Source organism: Petaurus breviceps, unplaced genomic scaffold, assembly GCF_028583685.1.
Source record: "Petaurus breviceps papuanus isolate PSGF00001 unplaced genomic scaffold, PetGlider_PUasm1.0 224, whole genome shotgun sequence".
In the NCBI taxonomy this organism is placed as follows: Eukaryota; Metazoa; Chordata; class Mammalia; order Diprotodontia; family Petauridae; genus Petaurus; species Petaurus breviceps.
Window position 1 is genome coordinate 11,516,110 of NW_027185887.1, and position 25,798 is coordinate 11,541,907.

The 25,798-nt window shown below is 39.9% G+C and overlaps 1 protein-coding gene across 1 annotated transcript in view; it reads left to right on the forward strand.

The window, feature by feature from the left end:
• Nucleotides 1-25,798, forward strand: part of KIAA0319 (KIAA0319 ortholog) — a 145,716-nt gene that overhangs the window by 82,896 nt on the left and 37,022 nt on the right. Inside the window, exons 10-14 of the mRNA XM_069095049.1 lie at nt 8,578-8,806; nt 13,823-13,946; nt 16,665-16,797; nt 19,647-19,795; nt 21,450-21,601. Of these exons, the coding sequence (XP_068951150.1) occupies nt 8,578-8,806; nt 13,823-13,946; nt 16,665-16,797; nt 19,647-19,795; nt 21,450-21,601 (787 nt within the window). The remainder of the gene's footprint in view (nt 1-8,577; nt 8,807-13,822; nt 13,947-16,664; nt 16,798-19,646; nt 19,796-21,449; nt 21,602-25,798) is intronic.

The window sequence follows — 25,798 nt, forward strand, 5'->3', positions numbered from 1 at the left end:
TGACTCCAAGATGACTTTGGAGCCCTGAGGGCCTGTAACAAAAGTGGTGTCCTCAACAAAAATAGGAAAATTGAAAACAGAAACTGCTTTTACAGAGGAGGATTGACAAGACTTTCTGAAAATTTCATACTGAAATGCAGTTCAAAGTTAATGTAGAAGACAGTAGGTTGGGGTAGGAGATGGTAGGGTCAATGGAAAGGGGTGTTTTTGTTTGTTTGTTTAGGGTAGGGAAGACCTTAGCATATTTGTAGATAGTGGAAAGGAATTATGAGACCAAAAATTTAAATCTGAAATGGGTCTGAAAGGCTAAGTCTCCTATTTTGGAGCTGAGGCCCCAAAATCCAAACCCTACCCAACCCTGGGTTATGCACAGCAGCTACCTTCTTAGTTTCTCTTTGTCTGCTGCTGAAAAAGTTTAGTAAGTAATAAAAAGCAGGCTGCGCCTTTTCTTTGGCTGTCCTCCATGCATGAAATGTTTTCCTTCCTGCCCTCCAATTTCTGGTTTCCCTGACTTTCTTCAAGACTCAACTCAAATCTCACTTTCTGCAAAAGGCCTTACCCAGCCCTTCTTCCCCCAACCCCATGTTAATGTTTTCCCTCTGAGAATATCCCCCACTTATACTATACTGGCTTCTCTTTCTCAGTCTTCTTTATTGAATCTTCATTCATATGTCCCCTTAAATATTTTTCCTGGACCGTCTTCTCTTTTCCCTTTATGCTGTCTCACTTAGTCTCAGCAGCTCCCATGGGTTCAATGTAAATGATTTTCAGATCTACATCCCTACATTTTTCCTGGGGTCCAATCCTACATTACCGCCTGCCTGTTAGACATTTTGAATTGAGTGTCCCATAAGCACATCAAATGCCATTTTTGTTGGTTAGTCTGACTCTTTGTGACCCCATTTGGGGTTTTCTTGGCAAAGATACCAGAGTGGTTTGCCATTTCTTTCTCCAGATTATTTTATAGTTGAGGAAACTGAGGCAAACAGGGATAAGTGACCTACCCAGGGTCACAAAACTAGTAAGTGTCCGAAGTCAGGTTTGAACTCAGGAAAACAAGTCTTCTGGACTCTAGACCCAACAATCTATCTACTGCACTACTTATCTGCCCCCTCCTCCAAACCTTCTCTTCTTCTGAACTTCCCTATTACTCCCTAGAGTAGTACCACCAAATTCACAACCTCAGTGACATTCTTGACTCCTTACTCTCATTCACTCCACTTATCCTATCAGGTGCCAGCTCTTGTTTCTACCTTCATAACTTCCCCTTCTCTTCACCCCTGTAGCCATAACCCTCATTCAGGTTTTCATTATCTCTTAGTACCTGAATTATTGCAATAGCCTTCTAATTGGTCTGCATTGTTTGAGTCTGTGCTTACTCCAATCCATCTTCCACATAGTTGCCAAAGTGATTTTTCTAAAGTGGAGGTCTGATCTCACCAGGTCTCGCATTGCTTATTGAGATACAGCAACATCCTTTTACTCCCAGGACCAGACATAAAGTCCTCTCTTGGTCTTTGTAACCTGCCCCTTTTCTACCTTTCTAATCTTCTCACATTTTACTTCCTTCCACATACTCTGCAATCTAGCTATACTAGACTTTTTGCTGTTCCTCACACATGGCACCTCATCTCTCAAGACTGTGCCTTTGTACTGTCTGTCTCCGTTTCTGGAATGCTCTGATGGGACCCCTCACCTCTGATTTAGTTTCCCTAACTTCCTTCCAGACCCAGCTCAACTCCCATTTTCTATAGAAGACCTTTTCCAGTCTCTCCAGCTTGCTAAGTCACCCCCTCTAAGATTTGCTTTCCATCTATCCTGAATATATCTGGTAAGTATCTATTTCTTTAGGTATCGCCTATTGGAATGTCAGCTTCCAGAGGGCAGGAATTGTTTTTACCTCTCTGTACTCCCCAACGAGTAGAACAATGCTTGGTACATAGTAGGTGCTTAATAAATTACTTTTGACTGCTTAGTAAGTGATTTACCCCAAATCCCTAATGTAGCAGATGTGAGAGTCAGGATTTAAAACTAGGTGTTCTGACTTCAAATCCAGTGTTCTTTTAGCTGAATTGCATTTACAGAGAAAGAATGCTCAATGGGGCAAGCTCCATGGAAGATAGGGGAAGGCTTGGCATCCAAAACATAAATGAAGGAGCTAGCCTTGGTAAAGAGGAAGGCAACCTTATCTTTTGACACTAGAGCGAAAGGAGAAAAGATGGGCAAAGACAGAGCTTTTGAGGTATGGGATATGGAAGATGAGGTAACTGACATGTGATGTCAGCTGTCTAGTGTGAGGGTAGGGATTGATTTGAGGGTTTGAGGAAAGACAAATAGCTTTGAATTTTATGATAGGGAATCAAAGATAACCAAAAGAATTGCTGTGCAGCCATAAAGGGTCAGGTGAAGTTACATAGTCTGGACTTGTATTCGTCACTGTTTCATGATTCTGTCTTTCAACTTTTTGTAGCTTGGTAGTAGATATGGAGAAAGCATATGGTGGAGACCACCCAGGATTGTGGCTTTGAGTGGGGTGGAAACAGTGGTATGCATGTCAAGAAGGTACTCAAAAGTTGAGGATGATGCTTTACTGAAAGGGCTAACTATAGGGTCAAAAAAGTGAAGCCAGAATAAGGATGATGGATTGGGGAAACAGGGAGGAACAGAATGAACACAGTGTAGCAATAAAGATAAAGAATGGTTTTAGGAGTAGTTAGGCAGTGGGAGAAGTGAAAGGCAGGACATTATGCTCAAAGAGAAGAATTTCATAGTTGGGGATGTTGGAGGTAGAACAATTTTGGTTGACTCTGAGGTCTCAAGTGTGAACACCCTTACGAAGGGCTGAGAAAGAGTTGGAAATATGCAAGTTATGGGAGTTGACGTGGTTGATGAACTGGGAGGTCATAATGTTAGGTTCATTGATATGTTTGTTCATCTTGAAGTAATCAAGAATTGTTTACTTGTCAGGGATTGTGGCAGAAAAGACTATTACAATTTATTTACCCATTAGTGATTGCCCTTGAATATTTTTATCTGTCCTTATATATTTCTGATATTCAGTTCTTACATTTACATATGCCATAAACGTTTCCTTCATTTATTTATTTTCATTTCATTTCTTCTTTTTTGTTGTTGTAGAGCTTATTATGCAACTGTCCTAGGGATCTTTGCCTACTTCCTTTAGGAGATTTTTTTGGGTCCAACTTTGTCATTTTTCCCATTTTGAGAACTATGATGATATTCTAGTAGGTGCATTTTTTTCTTTATTTTTACTCAGAATTTCCTCTGCTTTGTCAATTTAAAATTTAAAACCTTTTTATCCTTTGAGGGGACTTGCATTTAGCATTTCTTTATGTTGGGATGGATCCAATGAATTCCTTTCACTTGTAGAATGATACATTTTATTGTCTACTTTGGAAAGTTGTTACCAATGAGTTCTTCAGATATGGTTTTTAGTGCTGTTTCTTTTTCAATTCCCTCTGAAATTCTAGTTAATTTAGGGTATGAATTTTTTTCTGACTTCCCAATCTTTTACTGTATCCTACATAATTATTGTTCAGTTGTTCATTTGTATCCTACTCTTTGGGACCTCTCCCTCCCTCCCTCCCCTCCATGAGGTTTTCTTGGCAAAGATACTGGGATGCTTTGCCATTTCCTTTTCCAGTTCAATTTACAGGTGAGAAAACCAAGGCAAACTGAGTTAAGTGACTTGCCCAGGGTCATATAGCTAGTGGATGTTTAAGGCTGGATTTGAAGACCCAGAGCTCTGTTTACTGAGCCCCCTAGCCTCCCAAGCAACTTTTAAATTTCTGTTCTGAACTTGTCTTTGACTTTATTTTTATTACTTGTTGATCTTCTTCGAAGTACAAATTTCTGTTATTTGCTACTTTTAATGATGCTTTATTTTATGCCATTTTCATTTAATATATCTCTTCTTATGCTTAAAAACTATTATTCTCTTATTTCCTTCATTGCATTTATTCTCATTTATTTTATCCTTTGATGTTTTTTGTTTTGTTTTGTTTTGTTTTTTGTTTTTCATCAATTCTAAAAATGTTTAATCATGGGTTTCTGTAGAAGTTTCCTTCCTTGGATATTTTATATTGCAATATTTCTTTGCTGTATAATTTTTTGTCATATTCATCTCTTTCTGTGGAATAACTTTTAAATTTTTAAATTATTTTTTAAAGATTCTTTTTGGATCTTGCCTTTTATAATGAAAGATTTTAAACGATGGAGCATGAGGTGATTAGGAGGTGATTAGGTCTTGTCAACTTAAGAACTCAATTAAGAAATTCCTTCATGTAATTTAAAAGGTGATCATAAGGAATTATCAGATCTTGCTTTATTTATTCTGGGGAGAAGTGAGGACAGATTGTAGTCATTGCTAAGCAAACCAAGGAATGCCTACTTTTTATGTTGCCTCTCTTGTGGGTAATTGTATTATTTCCTACCTGCCACCTCTTTCTTATTCCTCCTCCTTCCCAGGACTTCATTGGTAATAGAGGTCAGTTTTTCTGTTCAGTGTTCTCTGGATATAATTGAATAACCTTTGTAAATCTTTGACCCACTAATCCCATTTGCTAGTCTTCCATTCAGGAGTGGTGGTGATAGCAGTTGTGGCCACGACAGCAGATTCCTAGCTAGATGCTATTACTTTAGGAGCCTCAGCCTTGGGACTCAAGGCTGATCATGGCACCTGTAGCCTTTAGGCTGGTGGTGGGATCTGTGACTGTAGGGACATTTGGCCTGTGACATAACATGCCACAACATAGGAGTAGCCAGTCTTGGGGTGGAGAGTCTGGAGACAAGATTTTAAAATGTTGGGATGATTGAGCTGGTGGCCAGTAGCTATATTGGTTAGAATTCAAAATGTAAGTTTTCACTGATAGGGATCAGTACATCAGTGCTTATAACTAGGGAAGTACTACTGGGGCTTTACCCAAGGGTATTGAAATTTGTAGGGTGCTGAAAGTACTAGCATGCAATAAGAGTTTAAAAAGGAAGTAGAATGTGTGTTCTTTATCCAATAAAATGTCCAAGTCCTTTGACATTATAGTCATGAATCCTGCCTTTGGGATCAAGCATAATAAGGTATGGATGTAATTTCTTAAGATTGCTTTACAAATGGCAAGAGTAGCAGTATATTCCTTCAACCCAATAACATATTCAAAAGAAAGCAGATGGATGGAAAATTAAGATTGATGTTATAACAGAGCTACAATATGACCTACCAGCATCATATAAATTTCATAAGAAAAAAACAGTGGACATAGAAGTGGATTTAATTTGTGTTTCTTTTTAATGATCCTCCCAAATCTGAAACAGCTTAAAATTTATTTAAAATACATTGAATTTTTGTATTTAAAAAAAAAGGAAGTGGCAACTCCTTTTTCCTCCTCCTTCTTTTCATCTAGTTTGGTCTTCACTCTGTCTACTCATGGAGGATAGGATCCAGGCTCTTCCCTGCTTCACCTTAACAAATTAATTTGTCTTAAAAGGTAATCATTCTTTCCACCCACAAGGAGACTGTTATGCAAATACCTAGGCTTGAACCTCAGATTGCACTAAGATCTTTTGATCTAATAAATTCTCTAATAATGTACTACCATTATGCCTTCCCAGGTGATCACTTGATTCTGTAGTGATAACCAGTCCACCGAGAAACTTATTTAAAACTAATTTAGCAACTGCCTGCAATAGATGTGGACCCACCCACAGAACACATAAACCTCATCTTATGTAATGCCATGCATGGGCAGCTTTCCAGAAGAATGTTACTGTGAATAGCTTTTAAGATTCTGATTACACAGTATAGTGAACACCCTATTTATTCCATAACAAATCAAAGCAAAACATTCACAGAAAATCAAAGTACAGCATTCACAATATTACAACTTATCACAGAAAATCACAATATAGTATTCACAACAGCTTATCATTAAAATGGCCACATAGTTTTCACCAAAGTGGTGACAACATTTAGAACAAAGAACAATCATCTCAAAGTACAATAGTCAAAGTCTTCCACTCATGGGGCACACTAAATTAACTCAATCAGTTACTTATTCAGCAATCAATTACTAAGTATCATTAATCACTAAGTACAATCATTAGAAAATACACAAACCCTCCACCCCTAGGTCACTAGTAAACTACAATTTCATCATTACTCAGTACCCATGGAGAGGTCTTTTCATCTTGACTTGGGGCCTGTTCTCAGATTCCCTGGATCCCCTTCCATGGTCCCAGATTCTACCTGGATTCACCAGACTGTCACCTGGGTTCAATGGCAGACAGCTCCCAGTTCCTTATCCAGCTCTGTGGGTAGGCTCTGCTCCACACCGAAGTTCACAGTGTTCAGTCCATCTCAATCCTTCACAATTTCTGTTGCTGGGAATTCAAGGCTCAACCAAGCCACAAACAGACAAAGTCCCTGCATCCTGGTCATGCTTCCTCAGTCTTCTTCTTTTTTTTTTTTTTTTAAAGCAATCAGGGCCAAGTAACCTGCTCAATGCTACACGGCCAGTTATTTCCGGATGTAGTGCTAAGTATCTGAGCCCGTACCTGATCCCCGGTATCCCGAAACTGGAGCCGGTGCTCTTACTCGATGTGCCACCTGGCCACCCCAAACTAGGGATTCTTTTTTTTTTTTAAGCAATCGGGGTTAAGTAACTTGCTCAAGGTTACACGGCCAGTTATTATTTCTGGGTGTGGTGCTGAGTATCTGAGCCCGGATTTGATCCAGGTCATCCCAATACTGGAAGTCTTCTGCAGCTCATTCAAAAAACTTATCCAGCCTGTGGGGAGGGGGCGCCTGGGCTTCTGGACTCCTGGACTCCTGGGCTCCTGGGCTCCTGTTCAGAAGAAGTTCCACCACCACGAGTTCTCAGGAAACTCTGGCTCAGTTCTCAATTCTCTCTTCTGTAGCTGCTCTGCCTCCAGATTCTTGTTCCAAGAAATTCTGACTGTGCCTCTCTGGGGCTTTTCTTATATACATAGCATTAGCTACTTTCTGTTTCAGCCAACCCCTTCCTGTTAAGTCAGGAATAGGGGTTCATACTTTCTGTTTCTTTCACAGAGGTTTGATTAGTTACTAAGTGCTACCGTGTTTCCCTGATAATAAGACCTATCCCAAAAATAAGCCCTCCCCTTACTGTGTAAGATTCCTCTAAAATAAGCCCTCCCCCGAAAATAAGCCCTATTGAGATTGCTACTGTAGTGAAGGTGATCCCCTGCGCTACACGCTACATTACGGTACCCTCTGTATGCACCGTCCCCCCAACCCCCCGGGTGAAACGCACGCCGCGCTCCGAGCTGCATCCAATCAGAGCTGCAGCAGTGAGTGCGTCATCCTGTTCTTCCCCAGTGATTTGCTTATTGAATAAAGGTACATTTTTTTGTTCACATTTACCTGTTTATTAAAATTGCTGTCAATGTTCATTAAAATAAGCCCTCCCCTGAAAATAAGCCCTCTGGTGTTTTTCTGTCCAAAAAAATTAATAAGACAGTGTCTTATTATCGGGGAAACACGGTAAGTACCTGCTTACTTGCCAATACAAAAAGGGGTCTTCAAATTACCATTACACCTTGGTTTATTGTTTTCATTCTGTTGTCAAGATATCCTTTTATACTATTTTCCTTCAATAGTGTTGTAATAGATGGTAAGTTTTCGATAAAGCAGAGGTTTTGTCTGGTGACATGATGCAGTGGGAAAAGCACTAGGTTTAGAGGGTTTGGCTTTAATTCCCAGCCCTGGTATTTGCTGCCTGTGTGACCTTGACAGGTCACTTAATATCTCTAGGATTCAGTTCTTTATTAGATTCAAAAAGAAAGTTTATGATAGATAACCTCTGGGTTCCCTTCAAGCTCTAACTCTATGATGCTAATTCTCTTTGCATAGGACACCATGTGAAGACATATATCATCTCTTTTTTTTTTTTACAATGGAGATGGTATTAGAAATGAGATGCTATCTTGCTTTGTAGCAGTCAATTGTCATGCCCTATTGAGTACCTTCTATTATTTTTGATACAAACATTTATTTCTTACTCCGCTGAGATCTAGAACATTGGTCCTAAAATTATTATTCTTTAAACAAAAGACTCTTATATCTCTTTATCTTTCAGAAACACCTTTTTCATTTTTATGTTAATTGCCTTTTCCTCAACCCTATGGAAAGTACTTTTTTGCCTCCAAAATATCTTTAGACTTCCCCCCCCCCCCTTAGTCCCATCTTCAAACTCCTTCCTTTACCTCAATATATCTCTAACAGACTTACCTACTGGATAGTCTAACTCTGAAAGTTATAAACTAGAAATAGAAGAAACAGGCATATAAGCTAAAAATCTGTGAAGTTAGGGAGGTTCTCCCAATACCAACATAATGAATTTTCTTTCCCTCTCTTTCTCTCTCCCTTTTCCTCTTCTTCCCTCCCTTTCTCCCTCTCCCTTTTCCCTCTTCTCCCTCCCTCCTCTCCCTCTCTCTGTCTCTGTTTCTATTTCTCTCTGTCCCCGTCCCCCACCCCCCACTTCTACTCTCTCTCTTTCTCCCTCTCTCTCATTCTCCTTTCCATAGATTAACGGTAGTAGATTCAGATGGAGCTGCAAACTCTACTACAGCATTACTAATAGTCAACAAGCCTGTGGACTATCCACCTCTTGCCAATGCAGGACCAAACCAGGTGATAACTTTACCACAGAACTTCATCACCCTCAATGGAAACCAGAGCAGCGATGACCACCAGATTGTCAGCTATGAGTGGTCGCTGAGTCAACATAGTAAAAGCAAAGCAGTAGCCATGCAGGTAAGTTCTTGTTTATGGGCATCAGAAGAATTTGCCTCTGTCTTTCATCAGTTGAATCTTGATTTTGTTTTGGGACCTAGGAAGATGAGGTCAGAAATGTCTTTATTCTGATGCATTAGAGATGTTGAAAGAGGAACACAGGCACTCCTAGAGTTATGAACGTATGGGATTGTAAAAGTTCCATATGTAAAAATTGCATCGGTTTTAGTAGCTCAGCCTACCTGTCTCATAAGTGAATGAATGAATGAATGAAAAAGCAATTTATTATGCAATTACTAAGTATACAGCATGATGTTAAGCACTGGGGATATAAATTCAAGCAAGCAAGATACTCCTTGCCCTTAAAAAGCTTATATTCTTTTAGGTGAAGACAATGTATATAGGGGAACTTAAAAGTAGAAAGCAAGAGATAGGGCTAGATCCAAGAGTATGGAGCTTAGCATTAGTTAACAGTTTGATATTTCTTTTTTTTTTTTAATTTTTGGAGGGCAATTGGGGTTAAGTGACTTGCCCAAGATCACAGGGCTAGTAAGTGTTAAGTGTCTGAGGCCGGATTTGAACTCAGGTCCTCCTGACTCCGGGGCCGGTGCTCTGTTCACTGTGCCACCTAGCGGGCGCCACCCCCCCAGTTTCATATTTCAATGAAGAAAGTTATTGTGGTCTTAGATTATATTAAGATAAGCAAAGTGCCCAAGTCATGCTGCATTTGGAGTACTGTGTTCAGTTTTAGACTTAGTTGTTAGTTGTCCTTTGTTTTTGAAGAGGACAGAAATTGCATCAATATATTGAGGTCAAGGTACCCCTGTGACTTATCAGACCAATTCAAGTTCAGAAACCACACTACAGGTCAGGTACAAATAGTCCATATGAACATTTGGAGTGGAGACGTCTAAATTTGCACATCTCACTGTTTTTTAACTACTGCAATTCTATTTTGCTCATAGAGCATGGCACCTTCTTTGATTCAGGCTCATTCTTCTGGGTGGTCCTGTGTCAGTGTCTCCCATGTCTCACAACTGCTCCCAGAGTTCTTAAGAGAGGGACTTTGAGAGTGGTCAGTTTTGGACACCACACTTAAGGAAAGCTATTGATAAGCTGGAGACTATCCAAAGAAGGATTAGTAGGATTTTGAAGGATGACGAGTTCATGTCATATGGCAATTAGCTGGAATTAGGGAGAAGGAAAGACTTCTAAGAGGGTACCTAATGGCTGCCTTCGATTATTTGAAGGGTTGTAATGTGGAAGAGGGAATACACTTTGAATTGCTTGACTTCAGGGGGAATAAATAGAAGCAGTAGATATAAGTTGCAAAGAGGCTTGATGTAAGGAAAAGCTTCTTAACAATCAGAGCTGGTCAGATGGAATGGTTTGCCTTGGGAGGTTGTGGTTTCCTCCTCAAGCAAAAGCTGAACGACCACTTGTCAAACATATTGCAAATGGGATTCTCATTCTGGCACAGGCTAGAGTAGATGACCTCTGAAGTCCCTATCAATTTTGAGATTCTATGATTCTGCCATTGTGACCCTCACATAGAGATTCCAACTTCACAGCCCACAATGTGCTCTATGAAGAAGTAGGAATAGCACTTGGGAGCATGGGTCATGGGGTTTAGAGCTAGAAGGAACTTTGAAAGTCTTCTGGTCCGACACCCTGTTTTACAGATGAGGGAACTGAGTCTGGAACAGTGAAGTGACTTTCCAAGGGTTACAAGAAGAAAGTACAGCCAGGATTCAAATCCACGTCCTCAGACTTGAAATTAAGCCACTTTCTACTGGACCTGGTTACATCAGTATTATGAATATGTGATGTGGCATGAAGCCCTCACCTTTTTCAAATCTTAAAAATAGTTTGGAATATTTTTAGGTATTCCTTTGCTCCTATACAGGAATAGAATTGCTACCCATTGCCTCCCTCATTTTAAGATGACTTTGTAAAGTGAACTTTCTTGAATGGTATTCTGTTCTAGGATCTAAACTGTATGAGAAAGAAAGAAGAGAGGGAGAGAGCAGAGCAAAAGAAAGGAAGACAAAGCAAAGCATTCAGTCCATTAGGGTGACTGACTCAAGTTCATTCTTCAGGCCCTGGCAGACCTCTTCTACCATTTTAGACTGAGACTATTTGGGGAAGTTGTTGGTTTTGTGTCTTATGTTTTTCATCTTCTTTAGTTTGGCCTGAGGTTTCTTGAGTGCTGAAGAATGTTTAATGAAGGAATTGTAACTGGATCTTCAGCTGTTGTTCATCCTTCATTCTCAAAGAGAACCAATCACATCACAAGGGCGATGTCTTCACATGCATGAACAAAGATTAGAAGAGCAGTTGGACTAGGCCTGTCCTCTCTATACTCAGAGAGGCATCAAGCTGGAGGTGGCACAACCTTGAGGGTATGGAGGGATCGAGTGGAAGCCCTTTGAAAGAAGGGAGGATACTGAAAGCTTAGAAAAAATCATGGATGTTATTAGTATTGGAAAAGCCTCTTAGAGAATATCAGTAATGACCCATATGCCAACTTTCCTATCTCTCCAAAATCTTCTGAGAATATTTTAATATGTTGAGAACATTTTTGATAAAGATACACAAAAGGAACAAATATGATTGTGAAAATCATACTCTGTAACAAACCACATCCTAGCATTGTAGAATGAGCACTGCTTTGGAGGCAGAGGACATAAATTCGAATCTCAGTTTCTATCTCTATGATCTCTACAACTCAACCTCTTTGGCCTCGGTTTCCTCATTTGTAAAATGAAGGTTTTAGACTAAATGACATCTGAAGTCTGTTCTAACTCTTAATCTCTTCCCCTGATCCAACATCCCTGAAGGAACACAATTGTAGAGAATATAAGATTGCACTGTGTATATTGATTTTTTACTATTAAAAAACATTTAATTTTATAGAACAAAATGCCATTCCAACAAGATGTCAAATGTTAAAATCAAACACACCAAGTATAACTTTGTTTAACAACCATTAATTATTAACCTCAAGTGAGGCCTAAAATGAGGAGTTGTACATCTGCCTAGGTTGTTTGCCATTACTGCAGAGTCCAAATAGAAGAGAGATTCCTTAGAGATAGGGAGGTCCTCCAGATGCCAGTCTTAGTGGATGGCATTGTGATGATCATATCAAGTCCTGATACAATGCAGAGACTCCTAAATGAGCTTAACAATTACTTAAAAGATTTAGGCTTAATTTTCTGACCAGAAAAAAAAGGGGGAAAAAATACGTGTTGATCAAGCTATGATATGTAGTTGGAGGGACAACTCATAGAGCTGTTCTGTCAGTGCATTTTTCTTGAACAGACATTAGAAAAAGATAATGAACTGGGCCTGTTAAATCATGTAATGCAACAGTCTCAGAAGAGTTAAAATGATTGTCCATCTAAATGTCAGTGGTGATCTATTGGTAGGATTGAACAGTTTGCAGTACATTACCAGTGAAAAATCTTTAGGAGTAGATAAAAATATCATCAAAGAGATGCATGACTAGAAGAGGGGGGCTGATCAGGTAGCAACGTTGAGGAATGGATAGTTTATACACATGTACATTCATAATGGTAGCAAATTGGGCGGACCCTCTGTGGAAGAATCATGGGAGGATATGGACAAAAGCTATACAGAAAGAGAAGGTACAGGGGAAGCACCGGCGCTGGAGTCAGGAGGACCTGAGTTTAAATCTGGCCTCGGACACTTCACACACACACACACACACACACACACACACACACACACACCTAGCCGTGTGACCTTGAACAAGTCACTTAACCTCAATTGCCCTCCCCCATCCAAAAAGAAGGCAAAAAAAAAAAGAGAAGGTACAGATGGGTAGTGATCTGTATTGTTGGAGAGATCATGGGCCTACCCAAGTGTCGAAGTCAACATCAAGGAAGGATATGTTATTGGATCATAGAATGTTCCAGATCATCCAGTTGAACCATCTAATTTTACAGAAGAGGAAACTGAGGTTCAGGGAGGTTACACAGATTCAGAGACAGAGACCTAGAGTCAGGATGAAATACAATCAATCACAGACTGATACACAGAGATATATATGTACAGAAACAAGGAAACTGAGATAGAAAGACATGAAGAAGCAGACTGAGAAATGTAGGCACTGAAGGACTAAAACACAGATATAGAGAAAGATGGAAGTATATATATGACTGAGATATTAACCCAGAAATTAAATATAGACAAAATATTATGGTGGAAAGAGTGCTGGATTTGGAGATCTGTGTTTCAATTTCAAATGCCAGGATTCCATTAACTAGCTGTATGACCCTGGACAAGTCACCATACCTCTTTTTGACCTCAGTTTCTTGATCTATAAAATGAGGGAATTGTACTAGATAATTAGCTCCAGAAGTCTATATTCTATAAATGTCCTGGTTCTGTTTTCAAGGAAGAAATATTTGCAGGGGAAACTTGAGGTAGTTAGTTGATATAGTGGATAGTCAGGATGACCTGAGTTACTAGATGTATGACTCTAGTCAGGTTACTTAACTTCTTTCAGCCTCAACTTCTTCATTTGTAAAATGGCAACAGTAATAGCACCTACCTTATATTGCTGTGAGAATTAAAAAAGGTAATGTATGAAAAGTACTTTGCAGCCCTTAAAACTTTATATAAATGTTAGCTATTATTAAGAGAAATAAAGAAATTACAGTGGGAGTTAAACATCCAGCTAATGTAAATATTTCATAATAATCTGACATTTAAATGGGGGAAGTAATTGCTGTTATTGCCAACAGAAGAGATAAACATCTATTAAAGGTAAAGTTGGCCATTTTAATTATTTTAGCTCAAATGAATAAAATGCTGCCTTTGAGAATTTCTGCTGCTTTGTCTTTTCATCCCCAATTCCCTGAAGACATACAAATATTCCTTGCTTAAGCAAAATATCTTTATTAAGTCTCTCAGTTTTGTATAATGTCATATTTTCTCATTAGGTCCCCTATGAATATTGTCTATAATCCTAAACTTGTCTTTTCTTCCTTTTTCAAATTGTCAAATGTCCAGGGAATGAGGACACCGTACCTTCATTTGTCTGCAATGCAGGAAGGAGATTATACATTTCAGCTGATTATAACAGATTCATCAAGACAGCAATCCACTTCTGAGGTCACTGTGATTGTCCAACCTGGTAGGTGAGAATGGAAATTCTTGGCCTGTTGACTCTGAGCAGAGAGGAATTTGTCCTAAATCCCTGAGTTGGCAATGAATTGAGGCAGCAGACATTGGCGCCTGAATTAAAAGGAATTTTTTGCTTTTAGGTCCAGAGACCCAGTATAATTTTAATTTCCAAACCCTGGGATGAAATATCACAGTGTAGTCATCCTCAAGGTCACTCCAATTTCAAATTTCACATATAAAATGAGGCAGTTAGACTGCATGGCTTCTAAAGTATCTTTTAGCTCAAAGTATAGAATCCTTTGATACGGATATAGATGTCTTACTCTTCTGCTTCAGTGATATAGGCACTTTTTAGAAAGGGTGTCTTTAGGATCCTGTGACCAGACACTTAGATGTCCTGTGGCCCATTAAATAGGTTCTTGAGGACCATCACCCTACTGATATGTGGAATTCTACTTCCTCTTTAATCCTTGACCCCCAAGGTCAGCTGAGCCTTTGTACAATATTCTGTAGTATAATTTTACTTTGGTAGTTTTCAGTGAATTGTCTGATGCTGGAAGAAATTGTGCCTTGCCTTCTGAAGTCCCAAGAAAGTATCCAGCCTACATCAAACTAACATGCCTATGGAAATAAAGCTCTGTTATTCTTGCCTTTGCTACTTTTTGGAAAGAAGTCAAATATGACTTCCACAATGATAACAACAGCTAGTGTTTACATAGTACTTTAAGCACTTTATAAATGTTATCTTAGTCTTCCATCTTTCTCTATATCAGTATCTTAGCCTTTGGATGTCCGTGTTTCTGTGTTTCCATTTGTCCTTCTGCCTCAGAGTTTCCTCATTTCTGTATGTGCTATCAATAGGCAATCACAATTTCATGAAACATGTAAAAACTAGGTTTATTAAAGAGAAACAAACATGTATATGTAACCAAAAGAATTCACAATCTATACATAAATTTGCATATTTATGAGAGTACAACAAATGGAGAAAGAATTTCCAGGAAACAAATTTCCAGCTAAAGGGGCATGGCACGGGAGGGAAAAAGTTGCAATAAAGGTGGGGAAAGGACAAAACCCCTTATGAAGGGGAGGAGCAAGGCCAATGGCAAAAACAACATTCTTTTCCCTTGGGAACTGCTAGAGCATGAAGTATGATGCTCTGCTTATCTACAAGGGACCCAGCTGCACAAGCATAAAGCAGATTGTCTGGTGCCTGTCTTGACTCCCAAGGACACATAGGGAGTCCAGTTTGGGAGGCAAACAAGATATTATTAGCTTGGGGTGGAGGTTTTGTCCTTGATACATTCAGGGCCTCCTGCATACTCTGAGTCCAGTGTTTCTGGAAAATATGACAACTCAAAAAGACAAGTTCAAGGGACCCCTTAACAGTACCTATCTCTATGTCTCAGTCTATTATTGTATCTGACTTTGATGCTAGGTTTCTGTCTTTCTGAGTCTAAATACAAATATTATTATCTTACTTTATCCTTATAATAATCCTAGGAAATAGATGATATCCCCAAATTACAAAGGAGGAAACTGAGGCAGACAGAAGTTAAGCGACTTACCCAGTCACACATTTATTAAGTGTTTGAAATTGGATTTGAATGCAGGGTTTACCTGACTCCAAGTCTAAGACCGTAGCAACCATGCCACCTGGTAGCTCTGTATGAGCTACCTCTGCATTTCTTTTTTTTTTTTGGAGGAGGGAAGGCAGGGCAATTGGGGTTAAGTGACTTGCCCAAGGTCACACAGCTAGTAAGTGTTAAGTATCTAAGGCTGGATTTGAACTCATGTCCTCCTGACTCCAGGGCTATCTCTTCACTGCACCTCCTAGCTGCCCCCTATCTCTGCATTTCTTAAATACCTTAATTTGTAATGCCCCAACTGCTGTTTACTTAAATGGAATCTGTAGCTTTTTCTTCTAAAGGAAGAAAGGAAATCTATGCCACAACTCTTACTTCCACTCCTGTTTTCTTGGTGAATCCAAAGGAAAGGAGAATTTTCATTTTACAAAGAAACCAAGGCACAGAAAAATTAAAATTTGCTGACCTGTAGGAGACAGAAAAGGACACAATCCTACTGCAGCCCAGTACTCATAGTTCACCTGGTGACCAGTTAGACCTTTGAGTACTTTCTTGGTGAAACTATTTTGTATGACATGTTCAATTGCTACTATGGGCCATTTCAGTAATATGCATAGTAGCCATCTATCTAGTCACAAATGCTTGTGGTAGACATGGTAGCAGATGTCATCTGTCATGGGAAAACTATAGCAAATATTTGACCTACAGGCAATAGCTGGGCATTTTATTTAGAGCTTGGATATGATTGTGCAGAAATCATATTTGGCTAAATTGGCTTCCTTTGTCACCAGGAAGAGTTCAATCAAGGGTAGAGGCAATTACACTAATGTAAAGCCAAAAGCCATTTTTAATTTTTAAATAAATTTTAAAATTTTAATTATTTAAATTTTAATTTAAATTAAATAAACATTTAAATTTTAAATGATTTTTAAGTGAATGAATAAAAGTTCCTAGAATTCACAGGATTCCTTCTGAGGGTTTTATTAACCTGACTATTGTAATCTCTTTAAAACCGGCATGCCAATTTACTGTGATTTGGGTATGTGTAAATTAATTCAGAACAAACATTTTAAAAGGAATCTGAGCATTGGTAATATAATTTTAAAAGTGCTCATTTTCACTTTCTGGTTTTGTTATTGTAGAAAACAACAGTCCCCCTGTAGCTGTGGCTGGCCCAGACAAAGAGCTGATATTCCCTGTGGAAAGTATGATCCTCGATGGAAGCAGAAGCACTGATGACCAAGGCATCATTTTCTATCACTGGGAAAATATCAGGTAACACATTTTAAATGCACTAAAAAGCCTCAGGGCCATAAGCAAGACATTTTGTATCTACAGGAAAAAGTGAGAGGGAAAGAACGAAGGGGCAGAGTAGGTCACCTGGGGTATAACCACCTGGAGGGAGGAAGCAAGTCCTGGGAAAACTCACAATGTCTACCCTAGGGCGGTGCTATTGTTCCTCTAAACTTCATCATCTCAAGGCAAAGTCCTAACTGCCTCAGCCTAGTTATAGTTTCACTGTGCAACAACACATTCCACTTCTTAATTCAGCCAGGGTTGAAAAATTAAGGGGAAGAGGAGGTACTGGTAGAGTTACAGAATGTGGGTGAAAATTAGAAGGACAAAGGGTAGCTAAGTGGGCCTGGAGTCAGGAAGATCTGAGTTCAAAGCTGACCTCAGACACTTACTACTGCGTGACCCTGGGCAAGTCACTTGCCTCTCCAAAAAAGAAAAAAAATTAGAGATTCTAATAGAGAGGAATAAGTAAGAGGTAAGCCTTGCCAAGGCATAATCTAATCAGAATTAAGAGAAAGGGAAGGAAGATATCAGTCTGGCAAGTTAAGGATCAAGTTAAGGAGTTAAGCAAGGAGCAGAGGGGCCCAAAGATATTGGGCAAAATGAAATGCATTGTGCCTTATTGTAGCATGCCATTGGAGTGCATGTAATTCACTTATGATTCCAGACACAAGGAACAGCATGGTATGGTGATCACTGAGCTTTCAGATTCAAATTCAGGAAACCTGGGTCAAAGTCTCACCTCTGACCCATACCGACTGTGTGACTAAACTTCTCAAGGCTCCAGGCAATTCAGTACATCTATAATTTGCAGAGAATGTGTGCTAACCTGCATTAGGAGAGAGAGTTTCCTTACCAGGGAATTCTCTATGCTAGTACAAATCATGGGTCCAGTTCCTTTCCCTTCACAATAGCAGCAACTCACCTTCATATAAGAATCTGAAAAATTTACAATGTGATTCTTTGTTCAAACCTAAGAAAGGAGAAAGAATGCTATCCCCATTTTACACAGGAGGAGGCTGTGACCCAGTAAGATTCAGTGACTTGCTCACAGTCTCCCAACTTAATACTTGTCAGAGTCAGGATTTGAACCCCGTATCTCTTGGTTCCAAGACTAGCATTAGGAGAAGGGGATTCTTCATTGGGGAGTTCCTTATCTTTATCTTATAGAAAGGACATCTTGAGATGGCCCAGGATGCATTGGGAGACCTTGGTCTTTTTCTACGCTAAGGTCTTTCCCTTGGCTTACTTCTTAAACAGCCCCAATCATTGAATAGATGTTGCCTCAGTCAAAGTGAGAACTCTGAAAGACCTTAGCTTAAAAAGGCCAAGGTCCCTCACTACATCCTGGGCCATCTTCAGTTGTCCTGATCTATACCTGGCCACTGGACCCAGATGACTCCAGAGGAGAAAGTGAGGCTGGTGACTGCACAGCCTCCTTCACTTAAATCCAGTTGATTGGCAAGTCTTGGCATCATCTTCCCGATGTCATGGTCCTCTTTGAGAATGAAGGACAAAACCACAATCTCTATCTTATACAGGTTTTCTTCCAGCCACTCTGTAGGTGAGTTATAGGATCAGTTGCTGGTTGTTGTTTAGTACTGTCTAACTCTTTGTGATGCCATGGATCATAGCATACCATTGGAGAAGGAAATGGCAAATCACTCCAGTATCTTTGCCAAGAAAACCTCATATGGAGTCACAAAGAGTCTGACATGATTGAACAACAACTTTCCCCAAATCTACTCTCCCTTTTATATTTCTCTTACCTTTCCTGGTCCCTGCACATAACCCTGTTGAGTTTAATGTATTTCTAGATCAAATTGCATGTGTAGATCTGTGTGTTGTGTTCAATTCTCTAGCCAACTGAGATAAAAACAAAGCTCTTGGAGTGGTTTGCCATTTCTTCTCCAGTGGTTTAAACAAACAGAGGTTAAGGGACTTGTCCTGGGTCACATAGCTAGTGAGTATCTGAGGCAAGATTTGAACTCAGGTCAAAGCACTTATCCACTCTCCCCAGAAGCTGCTGGTAGAGAGGGTAAATTGATGTCCTTCTTGGCCTTTAGTACAACACATTGTATTGATTAATTGGATAACTGAGAATATAGGAGACAATAGTACATACCATTCTAACCTCAACCCGAAAAGAGAGAATTATAGAACTTGAGAGTGGAAAGGGAAACTTTGAGATCATTTAATTCAATGCCCTCCTTTATGGATGAGGAAACTAAGGCTCAAATTATCCTAAAGTGAATTGCTCAATATCACAGAACTAGTGAGTGGCAAAGCCAAGACTAGTAGCCAGGATGTCTGACTCCACACCTTATTTTATTCTCATTAATTTTCTTATTTTTGTTTAGAAAAGAAGTTGAGAATAGTATGCAAGTCTTGTTATGCTATGATCTACAAGGGCAGACCATTATTCCCAGGAATCTAACAGAGCCTGATAAAAGGTCCTTCTGGCTGATGAATTTTGCAATGTAGAACTCAAGTCACTATATATATTTTTTGCCTTTTTTTTAACTTGGAGGGCAATTGCGGTTAAGTGACTTACCCAAGGTCACACCGCTAGTTTTTGTGTTAAATGTCTGAGGCTGGATTTGAACTCAGGTCCTCCTGACTCCAGGGCTGGTGCTCTATTCCCTGCACCACCTAGTTGCCCCTGAATCACTATATTTTTTTCAGTCTAAGCCCATCATGAGTTCTGTAGCCCATGCAGATTCCCAATGAAAAACAGGATTGTTTAAAAGGATGTAGATAACAATGCCTGGCAGAATCAAAAACCCATGTGGTAATTTCCGCCCCCATCCCTTGCTGTTTGCTTCCAGTGGTCCAAGTGCTGTGGAGATGGAAAACACTGACAAAGCTGTAGCCACAGTCACCGGACTACAGGCTGGCACCTACCATTTCCGACTGACAGTGAAGGACCGCCAGGGCTTGAGTAGCATGGCTACCCTCTCCGTGGCTGTCAGGGAGGGTAAGCCGAGGTGCTTCTTTACCTTTGGCCTTGAAAGTACTGATGCATTTGATCATTGCAGGCGTGGGAGATGGGAGAGGCAGAATGAGGCTCCATCTGCTTCTTATGCTTCCAAGGGAATTTGAAAACAACAATAACAACAACAAAACTAAGTTCCAGGCCTCAAATTCACAGGGAATTTGGTGTTTGCTTGCTCGTCATAGGACATTAGTGGAATAACAAGACAGGACCATTCATCTAGAGCTGGAAGGAACCTCAGAGCTTATCCTGTCTATAATTTTACAGATGAGAGAACTGAGGCCCAGGGAAGCCCAGTGCTTTGCCCAAAGTCACACAGGTACATGATTTTTTTTTTAAAAGGAAGGACATATGCAGGAAATCTTCTCTGGTACAGGTCAAAGTCAAGTTCATCCTGAGGAGGAAAATTAGCCTTGAGTTCTATTCTCCTTTTCCTCAGTATTTCTACATCCAGCCTTCTAGGGCTCAGGAGGATTTGCCACACCCCTATTCTTAACATTTGTTCTGTCTCCTTTCACCAGTTTTCACCTCACCCTCACCTAACACACATTTTGGAGTCTGAGTTCCCATTTTCACGGGGGCTTACTGACAGTAAGTCAGCATTTATTAAGCACCTACTATATGTCAGGCACTGTGCTAAGCAATGAGGATACAAAGACATGCAAGGGAAGTGTTCATCAGAGCTCACGTGGAGGATTGTATCTCATTCTGGGCACCATGTTTCAGGAGGGACAAAGAGAGGCCAGCACATGTTCACATGAGGGCAACCAAGAAAGTGAGAGACCAGGTCATGTCAAGAATGGCTATTGGAGCTGGAGATAGTTCAGAGAAGAGAAAACTGAATGGGAATGTAACAACATGCAATCGATGTCTTCAGACAGCCCAGCCGAAGCCAAGTCAATGGGTAGGAGTTACAGAGAGACAGATTTAGGTAGCCAACTAGAGCACTGGGCCTGGAGTCAGGAAGACCTGAGTTTAAATACAGCTTTAGACACCTATTACCTATGTGGCCCTGAGCAAGTGATTTAACCTGTTAGCCTCAGTTTCCTCAACTGTAAAACATGGATGATAAGAGCACCTACCTCTCAGGGTTGTTGTGAGGTTTAAATGAGATAATGTTTGCAAAGTGCCCAGCACAGCCATTGCTATTATTACTATTGTTATGATTAGCTAGTATTTAGCTAATTTAGGAAGGAATAGTTTCCAAATAATGAGAGCTGTCCAAAAGTGGAATCAGCTGCCTAAGGAGGTAATGGGTTCCTTGTCTCTGAAGGTCTTCTGTGGAGGCTGGGTGATGACTTGATATATCATAGAGGGGATTCTTGTATATCTTATATCAATGGAACTGCAAAATAAACTAACCATGGATTTTTTTTTAATCTTTTTTTTGAGGGGGGAAGGCAAGGCAATTGGGGTTAAGTGACTTGCCCAAGATCACACAGCTAGTAAGTGTGTCAAGTGTCTGAGGCCAAATTTGAACTCAGGTCCTCCTGCCTCCAGGGCTGGTGCTTTAGTCACTGCACCACCTAGCTGCCCCGCTAACCATGGATTTTTAATATGCTCTATGTTCATCGTTTCTATCACCAGTGTTTTGAATGAAAGTGTTTTTGCTTCCTTTTTATTTCATGTGGCTTAGAAAACAACAGTCCTCCTAGAGCCCGGGCTAGTGGCAGACATGTTCTTGTACTTCCCAATAACTCCATTACTCTGGATGGTTCAAGGTCTACTGATGACCAAGGAATCGTGTCTTATCTGTGGATCCGGGATGGTCAAAGTCCAGCAGCTGGAGTAAGTACTTGACTCATCATTTGATAATGTCATGCTTGGCATGGCAGAGCCTTTGTGAATTTGCCTTCATTAGGGCAGCCAGGCTTATTGAGCATGTGCAGCTCGGCAAATGCAGGTGGAAGGATTGTTAGATTAAAGAGAGATGTAATGTAGTATAATAGAAATAACATTGCAATTGTAATCAGAAGGCCTGAATTTGAACACTGGAGCTGACGTTTACCAGTCATATGACTTTGGGTAGACATTTAATCTTTGGGAGCCTAAAATTCCTCATTTGTAGAATGAAGATATAATATTATGCTATCTATTTCACAGAGTTGTTATGAGTGCTTTTAAAACTAAGTGCTATATGTGAGTTATTATTACCCCAGTTCTTCAAAAGATATGGAATTTCATCATTGTGAGTATTCCGCCCACGGATATAAACCCCTCCATGCCTTAGTAGATAGTTTCATGAGTTGCCAATGACAAAGAAAAAGTCATTACTTGGTGGCTAGTAGTTTGGTGATAACAGAGAACTATAACCAGTACATAGGACTTTTACCTAGGTGCAGCATAATGTTAGATGGTGCCACATTGACCCCATGGGCACAGAAGGAGCAGATGGGAGTCATGCTCAAGAAGGTGAAGGGAAAAGGGAAAAAACACTAGACTCTGCTCCTCTACTAGGGTCTGGAAAAGTCAGGGCCAGACTTTTCTTCTTCCTTTAGCTAGCTATACCCTGACTCCAACACTGGGTATCTGGGCATGGTAAAGTAGGGAAAAGTTGGAGTTGCTCAATTTTTTTTCTTTTTGAAGGGTGGAAGACTGGGGCAATTGGGGTTAAGTGACTTGCCCAATGTCACACAGCTGGTAAGTGTTAAGTGTCTGAGGTTGGATTTGAACTCAGGTCCTCCTGACTTCAGGGCAGGTGTTCTATTCACTGCACTACCTAGCCACGCCTGGAGTTGCCCAATTTCAAAGCAATAGCCTTGAGCAAGTTCTGTCATTCTGAGTACTGGCATCTCTCCTTCCCATCATGGGAGTTTAGGACTAGCAGACCCATGAATCTTTAATACTCCAGATGCCTTGGCCTTAATCTTCTTGCCTAGAGGTCCTAGGTCCTTCTCTTTTGTTTCCAGGTGTCTTGGAGTGAGAGATAGATACTCAGATTGGTATGTTTTTTTCCTTTTAAATTTATTTATTTTTAGTTTACAACATTCGGTTCCACAAGTTTTTGAGTTCCAACTTTCCTCCCCCTTCCTCTCCTCCCCCCTGTCCTCCAAGACAGCATGTAATCCGATATAGGTTCTACATGTACCTTCACATTAACCGTATTTTCACAGTAGTCAGGTTGTAAAGAAGAGGTATGAACAATGAAATGAACCATGAGAAAGAAGAAACAAACCCCCCAAAAAGAGAGTAAATAGTTTGCTTCAATCTACATTCAGACTCTGAAATTCTTTCTTTGGATGTGGATCTGAGGCCTTGATCAAATCAGCAGGTAAACACCTGACTTTGAATCTTCCTTCAGCTACTTACCAGTTGTATGGTCCTGGGAAAGTCACTTAAACTCTCTTAGCTTCAGCTTCAACTTCCTCATATAATAATAATAATAGCATCTACCTCATAGGATGGTTGTGAGGATCAAATAGGAATATCCTTTTCCATCATGAAAAACTTTTGGAGTTGTCTAAGAACCTCGCATTGCTGAGAAGAGCCCAGTCTATCAAATTTAGTCATCACAGATACAACATGTCTGTAATTGTGTACAATGTTTTCCTGGTTCTTCTCCCCTCACTAAGCATCAGTTCATATAAGTCTTTCCAGGTTATTATGAAGTCTGTCTGTTCCTCATTTCTTATAAGCACAATAGTGTTCCATTACATTCATGTACCACAACTTGTTTAGCCATTCCCCACTTGATGGGCATCCCCTTGATTTCCAATTCTCTGCCACCACACAAAGAGCTGCTATAAATATTTTTGTACATATGGATCCTTTTCCCACTTCTATGATCTCTTTGGGATACATTCCTAGAAGCGGTATTGCTGGGTCAAAGGATATGCATTTTTATAGTCCTTTGGACATAGTTCCAAATTGCCCTCCAGAATGGTTGGATCAGCTCACAACTCCACCAACAATGTATTAGTGTTCCAATTTTCTCACATCTTCTCCAGCATTTATCATTTTCCTGTTTTGTCATGTTAGCCAATCTGACAGGTGAGATGTGGTACCTCAGAGTTATTTTGATTTGCATTTCTCTAATCAATAGATACTGGGATTGTTACAGACAATAGGGGCATACCATACATGCTAGAGGGCAGGGTGAGTCTGCTTAGGCTCTAATATATTAGGCCTTGATCAAATCAGCACGTAAACACCTGACTTTGAATCTTCCTTCAGCCACTTACCAGTTGTATGGTCCTGGGAAAGACACTTAAACTCTCTTAGCTTCAGCTTCAACTTCCTCATATGATAATAATAATAAAATAGCATCTACCTCATAGGATCATTGTGAGGATCAAATAGGAATATATATGCATATGTATACACATAAGATAGATAGATAGATAGATAGATAGATAGATAGATAGCTTGATAGATAGCTTGGAATCAGGAAGACTCATCTTCATGAGTTCAAATACAACCTCAAACAGCTGTGTGACCCTAGGCAAGTCATTTAACCCTGTTTGCCTCAGTTTCCTTATCTGTAAAATGAGTTGGAAAAGGAAATGGCAAATCACTTTGGTATCTTGACCAAGAAAACCCCAAATGGGATCATGAAGAGTTGGACATGACTGAAAAATAACTAAACAACAACATCTGTTTACATGTTGTAAACATGGAACAGGTATGACCACTGAAGATTCTTGAACATGTGAGCCACATGGTCAGACTTGAACTTTAGGGAAATTTTTTTGACAGAGACCAGAGATGAGAGACTGGATGCTGAGACTCCAATTAACGGTTTACTTCACTAGTACCAGTGAAAGGTGAGGAAGACCTGAATGAGAGTAGTGGCATCATTGTGGAAAGGAGGGAATAGACATGGGAGATGTTATGGAAACAGAATCTTTGAGGCTGGCAGTTCATCAGATATATGAAGTGAGGAACAGTCAAGGATGACTTACAAGTTGTAAGTTCTTTGAGGGCAAGGACTGTTTTTCTAGGGCCTAGCAGAAAACCTTATACATCCTAGACACTTAATAAATGTTTATTGCTTGGATTATAAGCTACTGGATGATCCAAAGGAGCGAGTTCCACTCCCAACCTCATGCAAGGACTCAGGATCTCTTTTTGCCCACTGTTGCCACTAAGAGCAACTTTTCTGCTTCTTGCTTCAGATACAAAAATTCCTAGTTATGATTCCAGGTGGATGAATCTCTGCCAAGCTGGCCTACAGCTGACTGATGCAACTGAGCATTGGAGCCATACCTGAAGCCATTTTAGCATTATAGGATCTACCAGCAAATATACCCTGTGTTAGCAGATTTTAGAGGAGAGGAATATTGTTCTCACAGCTCCTAATTTAAAAACATTGAAATCCTGCCTCTCTTCCTTCCCTGGTAAGACTTTGGATGGTATAGGAACTTCAGGATGCTATCTTTGCAGCCAAGGCAGAGGATAGAAAATTGACATCATTTTCCTCAATTCTTCTAATCCAACATCCATTAGATTGTGAGTTCTTTCAAGGCAAGGACTGTGTTTTGCCTCTTATTGTATTCCTAGTGCTTAGCACACTCCATGAAACATAGTAGGTACTTAATAAATGTTTATTGAACATCCAGATGTGTGTGTGTGTGTGTGAATGGTCTCTGTCATCAAATCATACCTGAAAAGTCAAGCAAAAAAGGAATTATCATTCTATTTCCCCAAATGGGGAAATGTGAGGCAAAGAGAAGGGAGCTATTTGTCTGAAGTCTCTCAGTCAATGACCAAGTCAAAATTAGAACATAGATCTTCTGCCTCCCAGTTGAATCTGAAGAGATACCACTTCTGGGAATTTAGATTTAATTAGATCATGATTTTTGTTCCAACTGGGAGTTTGAGACATACATAGTTAAGTCCTTGCAGCATCAACACAATATTCACAGCTTTGATGGCAACTGTGAATATGCCGGCATAATTCTCAATCACAAAATACAACAGACTCTCAATATAGAAGACAGAAGCAAAACATTTATTCAGACACCAGAGAGCTAAATCCCAACATCA